A 19,681-nucleotide genomic window follows, 5' to 3' on the forward strand; every position below is an offset into this window, starting at 1 on the left:
CACGGCGTAAACCTCGATTTCACGGCACCCTTTAAGCTTTCCCGTTTGTGTGCTCTTGCCGGTGAACAAACCAAGAAATCAGTGTGCGAAAAGAAGCATAAGAAGCCTTTTGTTCACTGTGCTATGGGAGTAATCTAGAAGATCCCGCTCAGTTGTGGCAAAGCTTACATCGGCCAAACGGGCCGATGTCTTAATGATAGACTAAGAGAGCACTCGTCTACGCTGAAGGTTCAGAATTACAGGACGCACCTTCCTGCGCATTGCAAGAAGTGCGGTTGCACAGCACTTTTCTAGGAGGCAGACGTCGTGAGTCGGGCAAAGGACAGGCGTGAGAGAGATTCTAGAGGCGGAACAGATTACGATTGCAGCAGACGCGTGCATCAGTGCGCTTTCGGTGCATTTTACGATGAAGGAAACGGGCTTCCTTCACAACAGTTAAATGTTTAAACTGATTGTATGTACCGCCCTTCGAGCTATCTTAGATGTTCGCGGATTTCCCAGTGATATGGCAATTTTTTGTGACAGTGTCCGTTGTGAACACGCTTGCGCATAAGCCTTCTTGGTGTGAAGTTTTTTTCGAATAAACTCAGTTGCAAGTGAGCGTCTTTTCTATCGTGTGTTCTTCCTTCCTAACCAAATCCGCGCTCCTCTATGCAACATCACTGAACCCCCCCCCCCCCCCCCCCCCCCCCCCATAAAAAAAACAACCCATAAAAATCTGGCTACGGTAACTGTGTACACTCAGCTAAAGTGTACTCTTACGATGTACTCAGAGTGCTGTGCGGGTTAAAGAACCTTCGGTAGTAAAAAATTACACCGGTGTGTCCCGTGGCGTACCTCATAATCATTTCGTGGTTTGGAAAGTCCAGATTTCGTTTTCCGTTTTGAAACTTTGGGCTACCCAGCAAGCCCGCGAGGCGGCGAAGAGGCAGGACCTCGACGTCCCCACGTGGGAGGCTCAGCCAACCAAACTGCTGGTTTCAATAAACGTTTACTCCTCCTCCTCCTTGAAACAGGAAACGAGGTCGCATGCCTCGCTGACTGAAACAGGAAGCACGTGATACAAATGGACATCAAGAAAAGAGTAAAATAAATAAATATGATCACGTACGCCCACGTAAACATACTGACAAAGCAACAGGTGTGCGAAATAATTGAGTCACTAACTTATTACAATTGTAAAAAAATCCCGCCATCTCCCCGTAAAGGGAACCCTGAGTAGTATGCGAAGCAGCCATGAGTCGACTTAGATTTCTGTAAATGTTTTATTTTCTTCATCACTATTCATGGTCCTTCTATTCGAGGTTCCCCTAATGTTGTTGCCCGTCCTATATGACTTTAAGCTCAGGGGAACGCTTTTCCTTGAGTATAACGGCCTTGTGATCCGTAAAGTATAAAGTTAATGGCTATTGCTGCAAAGGTTGCAGCTTGAAGTTTGAGAATGCGATGTCAACGCGTCCGTTTCGCTTCGGCTTCGCAAGCCCGCCGCTCCGGATTGGCTGGGGCACTGGCTACGTCGACGCGACGCCGGGGAGATAGGCCTCGTTCATAAGCTGCTTCGCATCTAAGGGTACTTTGCATGATTTAGGGCTAGGACTCCGTGTTTTCGATGTTTATTTTCCTTGAAAATCGGCGGGTGTTTATCGGAGTTTATATTTTTGGCGGAAATTCGGCGTTTATCGGTGTTTTTTTCTCTTAAATCCGCAATTCTCCGAAATTCGGAGTTTTGCATTATTCTCAAAAACCCGAAATCTTAGATCAATTCATATTTGAATACTATGACACGGAAACACACGAAGCACATTTTTTTCTAGAAGGTTTGAATGCACAAACACATACGCACAATCGAAATATTTGAACGCATAACAAATGTATTTGTGCGTATAACAACCTTATGCTTAAAGCTTATTGTAAAACACGCAAGCATACCTTGCGAGGCTGCTGTCAGTGAACGAAGCGCGCTCCTTTTGATTGACGATTCTCAGCCTTGAAAATGCCCTTTCAACGTTAGCGCTAGAAACAGGAAGCGCCAGAAGACGCAGCGCGCCGCGAGAAAGCACTGGCCACTGGACATTGTGAAGTCTCCAAAACGACAGGGGTTCAACAATGTTACATATTTCATAGCACTGATAGTTCGCAAAATCACTCAGGAGCTGGCTCATGTCGTCAGTTTCAAGAAGCACTAATTGAAAAATAGGCGCATAGGTTTCGAACGCGCAGGGCAGCTCATGTTTCACATTTGGATTAACAATTTGAACACAGTACCAAAACGATTCTTTTTGTGTACTGGAGATGATCGCGCAGGTTCCTCTTAGATGTCTGTCTCTACTTTTCGGCAAAAGCAGCATAGTATCCGTGAAAGTCTGCGACAGTCGTTCAGCGGTCAGCCTCGTCAAGGAGCTCCAACAGATTTGTGACATCTGATGCGAAGACCTCGGTTGGATCACGCCATTGACTGATGAGTGCGTGCAAACGAACCCCCAGTATGGGATAAACTTGGTGTGCCAGGGTACTCTCTGCCTCAAGTTCCTTAATGATTGAGAGCACGGCACACGAATTGGTCTTCAGAAACCTCATCTTAACGAGCAAGTCGTGCACAGCTTCAGGCGATGAAATGACTCTTGAGCTTCTCACAGTTCGTTCCCTTGGCTTCGTCGCTTCTCAAGAAAGACAAAATGGCGCGCCAGTAGTCCAAAATATCTTCTAGAGCTTCGTAAAAAGAGAACGACCTCGACGGACATACGGTTTTCAGCGACTTGATGGACATACCCATGGCCCAGCACACCAGACCAAACTTACGGCGCAGCTCCCGCGACGACTTCAACAGGGTACGAAAGTGCACAACAAAATCGTGAACTACGTTAAACGAGCTTGTCCCGATTCCATTCTCCAGAGCGTTGTTGAGTAGGTGGCACGAATCTTTGAATTGGAGCGCCTTGAATTCGGGGTTGGAGAGTTGCAAGTCCTTGTGAAGCTTCTGCATGTAAGAAGCTGAGTCGGAGCACAATGCTGCTACGTCGCCTAAAGGCCGAGACAGACGGTACGATTTTCCATGCGATGCGACGTCCGACACGGCGGTGGGGAAACCGGAATGGTTACCTTTCATAGCATCGGACAGCCACCACTTCCTCCCCCCCCCCCCCCCCCCCCACCACCGTGTCAGACGTCGCATCGCATGGAAAATCGTACCGTCTGTCTCGCCCTTAATACAGCTACGCGCGGTAAACTTTAAATCGGTCATACCAGGAGATGTATCAGTGAGGGCTTAGAACTTGCCCTTTCGATAAAGAAGGGAACCAGGCCATATTGGCTCTTGAAATAGGAGTTTATCGGATAAATTCGAATTGTCTAAAATTACACGGAGCCCTATATTTATGGCCTAGTGGGTACCTTGCATGAATGAAGATGATTTATGGAGTGGGTACCTTGCATGATTTATGGCGTAGTGGGTACCTTGCATGAATGACGATGATTTATGGCGAAGTGGGTACCTTGCATGATTTATGGCGTAGTGGGAACCTTGCATGAATGACGATGATTTATGGCGAAGTGGGTATCTTGCATGATTTATGGCGTAGTGGGAACCTTGCATGAATGATGATTTATGGCGAAGTGGGTACCTTGCATGAATTATGGCGGAGTGAGTAACTTGCATGAATGACAATGATTTATGGCGTAGTGGGTACCTTGCATGAATGACGATGATTTATAGTACCTTGCATGATTTATGACGTAGTGGGTACCTTGCATGATTTATACTAGAGCATGCGCCGCAGTGGAGCGAGCGCTCTATCGCATGTCCATAAGTCAGGCAAACATTTCTTTCTGCACACCCGAGGTATTCCCCAGTGACGCTTGCCCCGCATGCGGAGACGTAGCCACGCTAGCGCATATGCTCTGGGAGTGCAAGGCAACGCACACTAACCCCGATACTGCTTCGGCCAGGTGGGAGGCGGCCCTCCGCAGCTCCCTCCTGGCTGACGAGCTCTGGGCCGTCCAGCAGGCCCGCGGAGCGGCCGGCAGGCTTGGTCTGACGGTCCCGACGTGGGAGTCGCCCGCTGCGCGCTGACGCGCGCCTTGCAGGACCCAAATAAAGTTTTTTCAACCAACCAACCAACCATGCGCGAGCTCTCCGCTCATGCGAAAACTTCGTTCTCTTCTTTCTTCCATACATCTAGTGGCACGCGGGGCACTGGTCACGCCGGGGGGACAGGCCTCGTTCATAAGCTGCTTCGCATCTAAAACGCCTGGCGCTTGGCCAACCACCCGTAGTTGGTATAAGCCAGTGATAAAAAACAATTCATTGCAGAATTATTTGCTATTGTTCTGGCTCTACGAAAGCTTCCTTCAAGCGAATCAGAAGCAGTTATAATTACAGATGCTCTTTCAGTATGTTCGTCGCTCTCTTCGGCGACAAACTTACCGCTCATTAATATGTTTCATCATTTATTACCGGTAAACTTGCGAAAACTTCAGCTGTTATGGGTTCCAGGCCACTGCGGAATATATTTAAATGAGATGGCGGACACATTAACCACAATATCTTTAAGGGAACCCATTACACCGATTATATCCGATACTGCTTACGCGACAGCAGTAAGATTTCGAAATGCGTGTCTGCTTAATGAAATAGGCAAATTTTCATGGGATCAATTCAGCGACTTCACACATCTAAGATTTTGCTGGAATAAGCAGTGGTGTGTATCAGGGCAAGTAGAAGTTACTTTCACCAGACTACGCTGCAGAATTCCGAAGTTGAATTATTACTTACACAAAGCTGGACTCAGCGCGTCTCCGTTATGCCAGTTTTGCGGTGAAATAGAGACAATAGATAATTTCTTTTTATTCTGTCACCGGTATTCTAATCAGAGAAAAAGATGCCTCGTCGCTCCCCTTCAAAAGTTAGGATTACAAATCAATGTTCCGGAAATTTTATCATTTGGTGGCATTACATTAGGTTATAGTCACGAGGAGGTCCACTCTGCAGTGTTTAATTACATACAGGAAACAAAAAGATTACCATGCTAGTTTATATTGGCTTATTTTCAATACTAATTCCAACCGTTGTTACATCCGTCAAACATCACACCGGATAATCTGACTGTGTGCTCTGAAGAATTTTCAAATATTAGCTATGTTTTTTTTTCTCTCTCTTTTAGTCTAAAGTTACAACGTTTATCTTTAGCCTAATACGTATTTACCTCAAAGATCCTGCCGCCCGGTTCATGGCCCATCCCCCTTTGTGGGCAAGCGCGACTAGTAAGAGGTTATCATCATCATCGTCATCAGAAGAAGAAGAAGAAGTGGCGGCTGCATCGTGCCCGCTGGACGACGTGGCCCGGTAAGCGATCTTAGCGAAACACCGTAGCAGTTAATCAAGTCTAGTCTACCAAAAGCAGCTCAATGCTAACAAAAAACCAGAGTTGCACGTGGGAATAAGTTATCGTTCTTATTTAATTTACCCTGGTAGGATTTTATCCTATAGATCAAATCATGTTCTCTGACGACCATTTTCGGAGATGCTGCCACTTTCATGCATTCTTCACTGATACTTCCACTTCTTTGCCCTCTTCCACTGTGTAGAGCAGAGCCCTAGAGCGCACCAGCTAAGTTTGACCTCCCAGTACAGTGATAGGCACGCTTTCTCCTGTGTAGCTGCTTGAAAACTTGCAAAATTTAAGGTATCTTCGAAAGTTGTCGTCCGGTAATGACCCAAAGGGTTTGTGGCTAGCTAATGAAATGTAGCGTGGCGCTACCATATTCCGTAACTTGTAACACCTGAGACATCTTGAAAGATTCTGCGGAAACAGGCAACCCGTGCCAGACGCTACCTTATCACCTTATCTGCTGCCCTTAGTCTTGAATTATTTAAGTGGCGCACAATTCGCCGGACAACATGAGATTATCCACATCACTGATTTATAATTACGTCATTTAATTAGAGAAGCGGAGGCAAATGCTATGTTGACCAGACTGCGATTAGCGCGGAGTGAAAGAACACTTGGGGCCGATATGCCACGAATGAATCTCCAGCTCTCCACATGCACGTTAATCGTATATGGCTTTACGACCTCGCACAGTACTAGTCTATTCGCCTTTTTTAACACGAAAGTGTTTTATGCCAGGGTCCACCAAGACTTCAGTGACCTATTTCCATCACGGAAATGACGTTGAAAAGATATACACAATCAGATGGCAAAGAAAAAAGGTACCGTCAACGGGCATCGAACCCACGACCACTCGGTCCACAACAACATATGCCGGGTACGCTATCCACTGCGCCACAGTCACAGACTCTGGAGGCTTTACAAACGCACCTTTTATATCTACCACTCTCCCGGTCAGCTGGGTGGTGGTGACCTCTGAGATTGGTAAGGTAAAGTAATTCGTCATTGCTGCGGCCTCCGCGACTAGCACCTGCAACGCGCTACGCGCCCGTCCCGTTCGGCGCGTTTTCAATAGAAGTTGAATTTTGTCAATGTCTTGACACACCGCGAGGTGGCGACCTTTGCCCAAGCGTAGTAAAAGCGTCGGCCTTGCTCATAGCATCACGCTAATACAAACCAAGAATAGCTCTGCGACGCGCGCCTGCCTCACCTAGCTGTAACATCGCGTTCCACGCTCACGAGCTCGCCCCGAGAAAAATCGCGGCCGGGCTCCGAGGCGGCACGACGCGCTTTGCGTTTCCCTCTAGTCCGGCCGTGGTATTCAATCACATTTTAACATGCCGCGGGATGGTGACCAAGTTCTGCGACCAATATGCGACGCTCTTCTGGCTATCCCACCTCGTTCTCTGATTACGCTTTCACCGTTTACTACAGCTACCACAAGGGTTTGTTTAATCATTTAACATGGACGTTAGTCGTCGGGATGGAGATGTACCACCAATCATCAAATTGTGTGCATACGCATTAAACGGTGCCATTAGCTGCCAGACATCAATATACATTGTGCAAACTCTCTTATAGCAATGTACAGGAAGCATTCAGTTACTTCTGTAAGGGCACGCTTTACTTTCGTGTTATTCCGATTCCTATGACGGAGGGATCAACCATGTTTTTTTTTTGTATTTGCCCCCGTCTTTAGACAAGTTAAGGAACAAAATATGTCTTTGCACTCGCCCACGGAAAGCCGACCAAAAACTGCTGTAATTTATATATGAAGCATTGTGAGGACGTGTACTTGTCAGAATCGTTCAATAATGCGTGTGCACCCGTTTCGTTGCCCAAAGAGCAGCCCTCTCAGCCACACTGCGTCAGCTAGACAACCGCCCTCTCACAGAGGACAAAATCCTAGGGCACTGGCCGAGCCGGTCTACAGTGCGAGCGGCTATGAGTGCGTTGCTGCGGTACCTTCGATAAACCGGACCGAACGACAAGTTATGACTGGTCTCCGACAATGTTTTTAGCCAGTGCTACTGTGCTATTGTCATGACACTATAGCGTCGTTACAGACTCTCTTCTCCTCTTTCATTCTTTCGCACGCCCTCTCCCCTTCCCAAGTACAGGGTAGCCAACCGGAGCTCTTCCTGGTTAACCTTCTCCTCTTTCCTCTCCCTCGCTCTCTAAGAGTTTGTAGTATCTAGGAGCATGTTGGTGATCTTTAAAAATCAAATCCTCAAGACACGAACGCGATAGCCTAAATATTCGCTTCATATCGTGCAGGGTCGAACTCGCAAAGTGAGCCAGAAAGTAGCAGAAAATTTTCACTCTTCAAACGACTAAATCAAAGGTAAGACAAATGGGAGCTTTATGTGTCATTTTCTATTTCCAGGCCGGCGTTGCATGAATGAAAACAACAATGTAGGGTGCGTGGTATTGATCAAGGGCACTCAATATATGCCGTATTTTCTCGCATATAACCCACCCCTGCATATAACCAGCACCCCTAACTATAACTCTACAAAAAGAAAATGAAAACTGTGCATATAATTCCTGCATATAACACGCACCCGCACTTTTTAAGCACATTTCCCGTTTTTTTTTTGTGTGTGTGAATTATATGCGAGAAAATATGGTACATGTCATTTTTTTTTCTATAAACGCCACAAACGCCAAACTAATTTAGTTAGATTACCAGTTCGGTGCTTCCGACAAAATTCAGCAAACGGAAATAGAAATTTGACTAGCATTTCAGGCGAACGTAACGGCAACTTTCTCAAAAAAAAAAAAAATGTTTTGCACAACGTGTGGAAATGAGGAGCTGTCTATTTTACTTTACTTCATTGAATACTTTAGGCCCTTAAAAAATTGAGCCCAGAAAAGCACATTCGAAAACAGGCCATCCCTTTTAAGCTATATACGCAAGTAATTATAAAAAAAGCACGATAATGATTCACGTTGAAATCTCCAATAGCTAGAAGATTGCTCATAAGATATTGGTGACGCTTTTTTGTTTTGAACCTACTAAACAGGCTACAGATATGTCGGGACTTGACTCCTGGTATTGTTCTGAAAAAAAAAATTATATAGTACTACGCTTAAGTTTGTTCATTCCTGCACGGATACTGTTTTTCTTTTTTTTTTTGGTGTTCTGCTCAAGCCTTCTGTATTATTGAATTTCCCAGCAATAAACCAGTGGCTGTCAGTTCAGCGCCATCTCTGCCGTTTTATCACCGTCTAATATCTAGCGCTGTTTGTTTCCGTCTTTGCCACTTCTATAGTTAATGAAGCAATTGAAATCTAGAGAACGAAGTCTCTGATGAATGAAATATTAATAATAATAATTTTTGGCGTTTAACATCCCAGAAGCATGACAGTTCGGCACGACAGTTCGGCATCCCTCATGATTATGTAGGATGCCGTAGTGGAGGGCTCTGATTTCGACCACCTGGGGTTCTTTGACGTGCACTTAAATCCTAGTACACGGGCCTCAAGCGTTTTCGCCTCCATCGGAAATGTGACCGCCGCGGTCGGGATTCGATCTCGCGACATTCGGGTCAGCAGTCAAGCACCATAACCACTACACCACCGCGGCGGGTCTGAATGAAATCTTGCTTCTTTATGTGGATGGATTTGCTGGCATGTGGATGTCCGGTATTTTATACACGGAATGATATTGTTTCGCGTACATTAAAGTTGATATTTGCTATACTATACGGATCCTGCGCAGGACTCAGTCACGAGGTCACGAACCTCCTTTGCTCCTTACCCGTGGGTCATTCTATGTGATGTCAAAAATTATAAAAGTAGTAAATAAAAATAAACAATCCTTTTTTTTTTCAGATTTCAGAAACATGTCTAGCCTGCGCGTGGCCGCGTCGGTGGTGTTATTGTTCTTCACTCTGGCTCCACTCGAAGCGGCTGCCCAGCTGAGAAATCTTACCTTCAAGATTCACAACTTCACCACGAAGGTATGTCCTGATATGCGAGAGCCGAGGGCCAACTTATCAAGCATCATGCAAAACTTGGGAGAAACGAGCTAGCCACGAAACTTTCCTCATTACACCGATATCACCATTAACGAACAGACGTTCGCCTATAAACCAGGGTCCCTATTCACAAAACGCTATTGCGGCAGTAAAGTTTGTATGAATAAAAAAAAAATGGGGACAGCTAGGCCAGTGCATCAGCGACACATCCGTGTATCTTTCCAGAAAACAGCGTGATTTCCTTTGTAGTAGATAAGGGTCTTGGGGGTGGCGAAACCTGTCACGAGGTCATGAATGTCATTGCGCACTCGCTTAGTTTGTTTCATAAGGGTGGTGCATGTTTCAATAAGCCAGTTGTTAGTCTGCGATCGTCCTGTCCACTTCGTTTCTGGTGTCTCGTCCTTAGCGCAGTTATAAATTTTTTCAACTAGGCACTAGTGGTACGAAGACTGAAAAAGCAACAGAGCTGGTGGCGTTGCCCTCTTCTTTTCCTTCCTCCTCACCCTCACTTCCCTTTCCCACCCCTTGCTATACTATACTATACTATACTATACTATACTATACTATACTATACTATACTATACTATACTATACTATACTATGCATGGCTATGCTTCCTCTCTCTTTTTCTCCTTTTCTTTCTTTCTATTTCTCTCTCTCTCTGTACTTGTTCGCTTGCCCATCACAGTTATCGCGTCCCACGCCGGACAAATCGGCGCACGTGTTCTGGTAGCGACGATGAAGACGAAGAGGACGAAAAGAGCGCGTGCCGGTTCATGATAATGAGAGTTCTCTGGTGTGGCCACACGACATCATGAAAAGCCGAACGGATCCGCTGCAAAACTGTCCAACAGATGCGGCGAACGTATTAGCGAAGACCGCCTCACAAATCGTTCTTCACTCGGAAGACGTTGTTACGAACCAAAACGTTACTGCATTTGATTCCAGATTCTCCGACTCCCGCATCCGCGTTTAATGCAATCATACGTAGTCTTAGCCTTACTCGTCACCTGTCAGCGTAGCCTGCGCAGGTGAGAAGTACACATTCCTAAAAGCCTGATGAAGCAAGCGCCTGTGTCATAGTGGTTGGCTGGTGGGGGCGTCGGACTTCGGCAGTAAAGGCACATTGTTTAAAGTGGGCTGTCGAAACATTCTAAACATTTTGATTTATATTTATCCGGTGCAGACATGCGCTGCGCTGGCATTATTCGCATGTGAGTGCGCGAGTGTTTAAAATACATGCATTCCGTGTGCGACGTGGTTCGCGGTTTGTTGTTACAGGTTGACCATTTCACGTACCGCAACAACGACACCTTCCAGATGAGGTATATCGTGGCGGACAAATACTGGAACAGAGACAAAGGAACGATCTTCTTCTACCCCGGAAACGAAATGAGGATCGAACCCTTCGTGTACAGCACGGTACGTTTTGACGAGACTGAAAAAAATGACGAAGAAAAAATTCGGTAGATCCCACTCATTCTGGGAGTCGATGTCATGCAAAGCGGTAGGCGTTTAGTAGCATTTACCAAGTTTTTTTTTATTGCTTTGAGTAAAATGTTGAGAGTTGGACCGACTTCTTTCTGCATTTTGAGTAGTTATGGGCATATCGTGGGGAGGTCTGTAGCAAGGAATTTTTTTTCCGACGCGGGGGGGAGGGGGAGAATCACTTGGTGAGGGCCTTGACTATTTGAGAAAAGCGCATATGTTAAGAAAATTACATATTTCAGGAAGCAACAATTGAGGGAATTTGAGGGGAGAAGCTCCATAACGGGATCACGTAAAGATTTTTGAAAGTATGTCAACATCGTTCCTGGGTTGATACAAACTATAAAACACCTAGCTGCGGCTCAAACCCGCATTCCATGGGCCGTGGTATACGGGTATGTGCCACACGTGACTGAATGAATGGGTTTCAGTAATAATATCTGGGGTTTAACGTACCAAAACCACGATATGATTATGAGAGACGCAGTAGTGGAAGGCTCCGGAAATTTCACAAGGTGGAAGTTCTCGAAAGAAGAAAAAGAATTCGTCCACACCACTAAAACACGAAGCTACAGCGGAAACCCATAACTTCATGATTTCTTTCATCCATAAAGTATTCCATCGGAAAAAGCCGTACGAATTTCCTTTATAACTATGTGCTACAGTCAGACGGATCGCAATTTTACCTCACCAAAATGTTACGAAACGAAACCAAACTTCACCAAAGAAACTCAACCGATCAAAACTCGACCGAACCGAAGCAAGCATAACGAAATTGAACCAGGCCAAACCAAACCTAACCTAGCTTAACCATACCTAACCAAACCAAACCCAACCCAGTACAGCCTAACCTATCTAACCACCATCGTTGCTTCAAGGGAAAGATCATGCACGCACATGCCATAAACTCCCCGTAAATTAGGGAGGGCCAAGAGTGTGCAAATTGATTTAATTGATTACTGCATTGACGCTTCATCATTTATTTTTATGCCGTTTCTTGTAATGACAAACACGTTTCATGGCTTCATACTGCTATGAAACGGTGAAACACAGAAAATACACGAATATGCGTTCTCTTATTAAGCGGCGCCGTTTGATAATGATGAATCCTTGCCAACAACTCAATTGTCAGTCTTATTTCATATCGTCATGTGAGCCGACACGATGGTCTATGTCAAACGAATGTCAGTTTTCCCGGTAGGCTAAGTAGGTAGACTATTGATTCTTCTGTTGTGTGCAAATTTTGCTTGTCGTCTTTCCTGTCCTTTTTGATCATTACCAAGAGCCAATCTTTCTCAAAAGCTGACGGCAGTATTATATTTAAATCACTGAGTTAAACAATTTCGCACACTGTGACGTTTCACACAGGGTAGATATGCTAGTGAATTTCTCCGGATCGGTAGCAATTTGAAATATAACGTATACAAGCAGTTTCAGGAGGGTAAAGCGAGATTGGACAGATAACCTTTTTTTCTGATGTGTAGCTTCAAAACTTGATCTTTCCTTTTTATTCTGCTGGTTCCAGGGTGTTATGTGGGAATGGGCCAAGTACTTCAAGGCTCTGCTCGTGTTCGCCGAGCATCGATATTACGGCGAGTCTCTGCCCTACGGGGAAAATTCCTTTAAGGCAAGTGAAACAGCTGTACCTCGCGGGATGATACGATGGACACAATTATGGCGGCGTGAAGAAGAATTTAACGCCAGTGATAAGTTTTCATAACTCATCATTTCCCGCAACTACCCAACAAACTTGTCTCTCCGCCTCCGTATGTATTACTGGGACCAGATCATAATCATAAGGTCGGCATTCCACCAAGCAGATCTAACTCCTTCTTCAATCATTTGTACCACGAACTTCCAATGAGTGGAACCGCCTTCCTACCTCGACGATCACCATCGATGATCACCAGTTATTCAAGAGCCTCATAGCTAACATTGTATAACTATAAGAACTTTCCTCGTCACGTTGTCCAACCTGCATTTAAGAAACGCCATATCTAATATTGTTGTCTAGGTGCCATTTGTTTTTGTATACATTTTTGGTTTGCTTTATTAACTCCTGTGCATTGAATTAACCCGTTTTGGTTGTAGCCATTTCCCTATATCAGGGGTCTCAAACTCACCTCAGCTAGCGAGCCGCAGACATGAAATCCAGTCCCACAAGGGCCCGGCACAGTGGAAAGTGTTGGAGCGGGGGGAGGGGGGGGGGGAGTCGACACTGAACAACATTTCACCTAAAGTTGCCACTTAAAAGAACGCCTTTTTTTCCCATATCTCATATATGGCTCATTTCTGAAGGGTATTGGGCGTCAGGATTCGAGAAAGATATCAATACTGAGCTCTAGAATGACTGAAATCTGGACGCAGATTCGGAAATATAGATATTTTGTACCGCGGTTATGTTCCAACACATGGTGATCGTATAGGGTACCTCACGAGAGAAATGCCTGAGACCAGACCCGTCTCTTCAGCTTACCCTAACAAAGCGTTCTTAATCGCAACAGGCGCGAAAGGAACGCGAGTATACCATTTAGCAAAGTCCCAAAACTTCATTTGTTGCGAAGCCGCGGGCCGCGTGTTTGAGACCCCTGCCCATATAATGCCGTATTGGCTATGAGGGTATGTTAAATAAAAATAATAAAAAATATTACATTGAATTACAGCGTCACCTTGATCCCGTTTTTCATACACTTTTTAAAGGGTCCCTGAAACCAGGGTGTCGGAACGAAATGTTTTTCGTTTCGGTTTTAGTTTCGTTCCACCGCAAAAAGTTCCATTCCGTTTCTGTTCCGGAACGAAAAAAAATGTTCCGTAACGATTCGTAACGTTTTTTTTATTCAAAAATTTGAAGTTAAGGTAATCACAAAGAACATTGGATTTGTGATGTAGTTACCTGCCCTCCTCTTAGGAAAGTGGGACAAGGGTAAAACACGTTCTTCGGAGGAACGGAAGTAACTGTACCACGAATTCCTACCAACTAGCACAAACCAGTATTAATTTCAAAGTCATAGTATTTATTTTCTCAAAAGAAAAATACGAATTTTTTAGTAGGCTCAATGCTTTGTGTCAAGGGAGTGAGCATGACCTCAGAAGCAGCACGTCATTGAGTGTACTCTCTGATGTGCGAGACCGGTGTTCTGATAAAAAGATCGCCAGGCCTGCGCGGAACACGCCGCACAGTCACAACAAAAGCTGGAAGAGCGGACTTGGTAGAGCTCGTTGGAGAGTCTCTTGGGGTAATAATACAAGTACACATGCAAAGTACCTACTACGCCATAAAGCATCCCAATTTTTCTGAAGTAGAGAAGTGCCCACTATGCCATATTTCGTCATTCTTCGAAGTCTCGTGGTACATGCTACACATTTGTAAGGCATTATGTGAACTTTGTGCTGTGGCTGACGACGATGAAGAATTATGATTGAGCACTTTGCAGTGGGTAGGAAGCAGCGTAGCGGAATGGGCGCCTACATTCCGTTTCAATTCCATTGCGGGGAATTAGAACTTGCCGCAATTCCATTCCTTTCAATTCCTCGGAATGAAAAAACGTAGCCCATTCGCACTCTGGGAACGGCCGGGCAGTTCAGTTCCAATCCTGTAATCCTTCTTATAAAAAAAATCTGTAATTTTTTCTTATATCAGCGATAGCGGCCACGGACACCGGCGGCAGCGGACAACTATGGCTCCAAAATCAGCTGTTGTGATCTCATAGCAGCTTTTGCTGTGACAAACTTCAGCGCCGACAATGCCCTCTCTGTGATGGCTTGCGTGACAGGCACGCAAAAGTCCACTTGCGTTAATATAAACATCTCTGGTTGCCACTGTTCTTGTTTTTTGCACAATTTCAACATATCTTTGCTTTGGAATTCCTGCCTGAGGTACGCGCTAACACTGTACCCTGAGATATGCTCAGAATGCATGAGCTCGGTTGCTCCGGATTGGGAAGTTTTCTCGTGAACCGAAAAACGATTGAAAAAATTTCGGTTTCACTCCGGAACGAAATAATATATAAAGTTTCGGTTACGTTTTCGTTGCGGTCGAAAATATCGTTTTTTTTTTTCGTTTTTCGTTTTCGGTTTTCGTTCCGATCCGACACCCTGCCTGAAACAGTTTCCTGCAACTACATAAGCGGTCGAGCCAAAACTAGAGTAAACCATCTGCAGTTCAAGCGAAGGACATTGTATCAAGGCAGCTACAATCGATTGAAGCTTACCCTCCTCCGAAGCCATTTTTGTTTGTTTGTTGTCAACATTTTCGCCGAGTGTTCAGGGTTAAGCTCCGACCGTTAAACGTTCTCGCGGTGGTCCGCCTACGTTGTCAACGGGATCAGCCGGTCAAGAGAGATCGATGATATGATTAGCATAGAATCCTGCATAACGCATAGCTACAAAATGCCGGCATTAGCCGTGTGTCTGACCCGTTGAGATGCTGTGTACACAATTGTGCACACCACTCGTTTTTGCTATTTACATCGCCCAGCTGCTAAGAATTATGCATTGAGATTTCGATGAATTGAACCTCCCGCATAATTAATTTGTCTTCATTGTAACTTGATTTCGAAGTGTACTGTTGCATATGATCACTTTGCTGAAGGCACTACCACGTTCGTCGAGTCGCTGGAGGTGTCGCTTCCCGCGAGCCAAGTCAGAAGTATAATATTTCTTTGTTCATAATGAACATAACGGAAAACGAGTATGCACTACATTTGTAGCCTCATATTTCATGCTATTTATGCAAAATCAGAACAATAATGACTTCAGAATAAAGAGAGATGTAACTACAACTTGATTAGGATTAATTACTATAACAGACATAAATTAACGTATTGTGACATTATTTTTGTTGCAGGAGAATGTCGAGTGCCTTGAAATAACGTAACGATTGGACGCGTTTATGGACGGTTATTCATAGGTGGCGTCTGAAACGGCTAAAAAAAAAAGAAAACTGGCCACTCGGTTCATTTGTATTCCTTTCATCTTTTGCATTAATTTGTTCATCTTTTAGGATCTGGAGCACATGGCGTACCTGTCCAGCGAGCAAGCCATGGCTGACTACGCCGCACTGTTGACATGGCTCAAGAACAACCTCGCAGGAGCCAAGAACAGTCAAGTGGTCGCATTTGGCGGCTCTTACGGAGCCATGTTAGCCGCGCTGATGCGGGTCAAGTACCCGTACATTATCGACGCGTAGGTGCCCGTTTGATTGTTTTCTACTCAAATAGCGGGACGTGGTTGGCTGAGTAATATCGCTCGAGGCATGCGTGTAGTGTCGTCATACGACGACCTTGCGATGACTACATTGAGGATATGCATGGGTGGATTGAGGACATTGTGCGTGTTTCCTTACTTGTGTCTGTGTTTAGTGCTGCTTCTTCAAGATGTTTGCCTGACCTCTTCTGCACCCGCTTTCTCTTATGATATGAAATCAAACCGTAATTTTCCGGCTCTCTAGCAAACTGAGGAAAGTCTTGCACATATCCCTCGTCGTGGTAGAAAAAGCTCGTCGTCAATAATAAAGATGTACAAACAAGAAATGCCTTTACGTATGATTATGTGGCCAGTTTGTCGAAGGACGTACACCTGAGCCAAACGATATGATTAACAACTGCATGCGCTCGAGTGTAAATAGACAAATATTACTCTTAACATTTGCGGGGATATTATAATGTTACGTACAAGATATAATTTTCGACTCCAGGGCACGAAGGCCACGCTCAACAAGATTTATAATACGAAGCCAAAAACCGGTTTCTCTGCATGTTAGATACCCTGACGTAATGTCATTGTTATGAAGGATTCATCTATAAGAGTAACAGAAGCTGCGCTCAATCGCATCAGTAAACAGTTTGAATAACCACAATCACATTTGGTGCCTCCAAACCCCGGTAAGCGCTCATACGGCTGTAAATCACTTTCGGGTTGTGTTAGCTACTGCAAGCAGTTTAATAAGTAGTTTAGCTGGCGGATTCTGACGAAGATGAAGATGGCGAGGGTGTAGGAAGAGTTGTGAGCATCTTCACTGCCTTCTCCCAGTGCTCTGGCAAGTAGTGCCCCCTTCAGGATGTTTCCCGGACTCGGATCATGCGACCGGTTCTACAGAGGCGTAACGCAAGCTTTCCAGAGGTCGTCCTGGGGATGTCCCAGGGATGTGTCTCGTACCTGGCCCGTGCTCGACAAACTGGGATCAACACGTGAGACCTTCGCTGTTAGGTCATTGTTAGACTACAGAACTCATAGATTTTGTTCTTGGTAACGATAATGCGTTTTACTGTCAAATAAATACAGTGTTTTATACCATATTACTAAGTTGACAATTCCCGCCTGTATTAGTCATATGTAGCCTCCAGCATTTTTAATAATATCGCGCGAGCGTCGACCGCACGCAGTATCAGCGCCTTACAACGGCGATAATCTGCGAGACTCGCAGCAGTACGCGCAGGCGCACGAAGCAGCGCTAGCGAAAGCGTCGTCTGCCACGCTGTTCCTTTCAGGACGATGCACGCCCTACCACAATGACTGTATTAGTCTCCTTAGATAAAAAAAGGAAAACAAAAGCGGTGTGAACAAAACCATGCGCACAACTTAAACCGTGACCTACCGATTCATGTTCTCTTCATTTTTTCCTGTGATTGCAGTCAAAGAAACTGCTCAAAGTTGATGCGCAGGGAAATTTGAATAAAAAAAAAGTAATACACAAGAAAGATGAGTGCTAGTATTGGCAGCAGCGCATGCTGTTGAATGCAAACGTGAAAAAAAAAAGCAAAACGTTCGTGACGTTTCTATCTGCGATTGTGCGCACTCCGGGCGCCTTTAACAAAGAAAGGGAGTGTTTCATCCTGAAAGGAACAGCCTGGCAGACGACGCTAGCGCTGCTTCGTGCGCATGCGCGTACTGCCGCTAGTCTCGCAGATTATCGCCGTTGTAAGGCGCTGATACTGCGTGCGGTCGACGCTCGCGCGATATTATTAAAAATACTGGAGGCTGTACGTTTATCCTGCAATAATTCTCATCGCGATTAGCAGCACGTTGTAAATAAATAAATAAATAAATAAATAAATAAATAAATAAATAGCGCTATATTAAGGCACCCCCATTTGTTCGCTCACATATGCACTCAGAGGACGACACGTGCTCTCTCGTACTGAAGCGACATGATTCTTGACTAGCGTTATGGTCCATGAACTTCGTTTCTTCAACACTCTGTTCCGACACACTGTGGAATCATTTCGTCTGTCCCATCGCATACTGATCGTGTAATGCCACGTTCTCTGTTTCGTGTTGCATGACGCACGGCTCAGCGGAAGGCTGCAAGACGCTGCAGGAGAGGTTTCGCACGTGTCACAACCTCGAGCCCAGCAATTACCCGGAGTTTCGCGATTGGATCCGACACGCGTACTCAATACTGGCCATGATAAACTACCCGTTTGCCGTAACGGCCCGTGGAACCATTCCGGCTCATCCTGTCAAGGTAAATGTCCGTACTGCATCACGAACAGGGTGGGTCCCTCATGCATTCGCGTAAGGCGACTCGAAGGCGAAAGCCATCTTCTTTTTCTTCTCAGTCGATGTATTGACCCTCCCCCGCCCCCTCAGAAAGCTTTCTGCACCTAACGCGGTTTTGCACTGTCTCCAGGATCGGATGCATTGCAAGCTTTCTGCACCTCATCCGGTTCTGCACTGCCTCCGTGGTTGGCCCACCTTTGACCAAGCGACGGTGTCATGTGATGACGTCACCATTATGCGACACGATATGGGACGTCACAATGACGCCATGGTGACGTCATAGTGATGTATTGATTCTGTCACAAATTTTGGCGACATCCGGTCCATCCTGTAAATGTCACGCCTGGAGCTGCAGCAGTCCTTGTGCCCCAGTGGCGTAGCCAGGGGGAGCGGGGAGGTTTGGGGGTGTCAAGCCCCCCTTCGAAATTTTTTAATTTTGCATGCACGCACGCACGAATATGCATAAAGCATGGTTAACACCCCCCCCCCAAAAAAAAAAAAAGATAAATAAATAAAAAATTCTGGCTGCGGTACTGTCGTATGCGCTGCGTCTCTTCGGTCAGGGAAAGAGACCGTTACTAACTTGGCTTACAGCTCGATTGTATGAGTGTGACTGTTGTCTACGCTGTCTAATAGTGCAACGTAAGACACCAACTCAATACTTGGCAGCGAAGTAGTGAGACACAGTAACGAATTTCGCATTGTTCGGTCAGGAAGCAGGAAAGAGAAAAGGTCTACTTTCAGATTGATTGATTCATTGCCTAACTGACTATCTGATTGATGCGGTGTGATTGTGCAATCTAATAAAATAAATCATTCGGGCAAATAACGGAAACGGCATAGCTCAGGGAGCTTGGTTTATTTGGCCGTCAGAAGTCTTTATGTTGAAAGATTTCGGTACCAGAGGTCCTGTGTCCTGGAATAGCTACTTATGGTATATAGTATAACGCTGGTATTGTGGACCGCACAGTCTTTGCTTTGACGCAATTATTAATCTCAGCTAACGCTTGCCGTCCGCTAAACGACATTGCCTTAATTGTTCAACTTCCATCCAATCAATGGGTTGATCACCTATTTTTTTAGGTTGACTGGGTGGAATGAGTATTGTGTATTATTTCAGACTATCAAGCTAAAAACAAGTAAGGCAATGTTGTTCAGAGGACGGTAGGTCAATATTACTCAACGCTAGCGCACCACCATACGGTCAAAGCCATCATTTAGTCAACATCTGGTAGCACTAACTAGTGCTGGTAGCGTGCGAGTAAATAGGGTAGTTCGGTCATAAATCGTACCCCGTTACACAACAGGGCGGAATAGACTCGG

At 45.3% G+C, this 19,681-nt stretch overlaps 1 protein-coding gene across 1 annotated transcript; it reads left to right on the plus strand.

The window, feature by feature from the left end:
• Nucleotides 1-9,235: 9,235 nt before the first annotated feature.
• LOC125759902 (lysosomal Pro-X carboxypeptidase-like) lies at nucleotides 9,236-19,459 on the plus strand. Its single transcript, XM_049419353.1, has 6 exons — nucleotides 9,236-9,352; nucleotides 10,652-10,792; nucleotides 15,861-16,042; nucleotides 16,889-17,046; nucleotides 18,154-18,323; nucleotides 19,442-19,459. Exons 1-6 carry the CDS (start codon nucleotides 9,236-9,238, stop codon nucleotides 19,457-19,459), a joined length of 786 nt encoding a protein of 261 aa, XP_049275310.1.
• The last annotated feature ends 222 nt before the right edge of the window (nucleotides 19,460-19,681 follow it).

This window comes from Rhipicephalus sanguineus, chromosome 9 (assembly GCF_013339695.2).
Source record: "Rhipicephalus sanguineus isolate Rsan-2018 chromosome 9, BIME_Rsan_1.4, whole genome shotgun sequence".
NCBI lineage: Eukaryota > Metazoa > Arthropoda > Arachnida > Ixodida > Ixodidae > Rhipicephalus > Rhipicephalus sanguineus.

Coding starts and splice junctions, on each gene's coding strand:
- LOC125759902 (XM_049419353.1), top strand. CDS start 9,236: ATGTCTAGCCTGCGCGTGGCCGCGTCGGTGGTGTTATTGTTCTTCACT. Junction 16,043..16,888: donor TACCCGTACATTATCGACGC/GTAGGTGCCCGT, acceptor GCCTTCTCCCAG/TGCTCTGGCAAGTAGTGCCC. Junction 17,047..18,153: donor CGACAAACTGGGATCAACAC/GTGAGACCTTCG, acceptor CGCACGGCTCAG/CGGAAGGCTGCAAGACGCTG.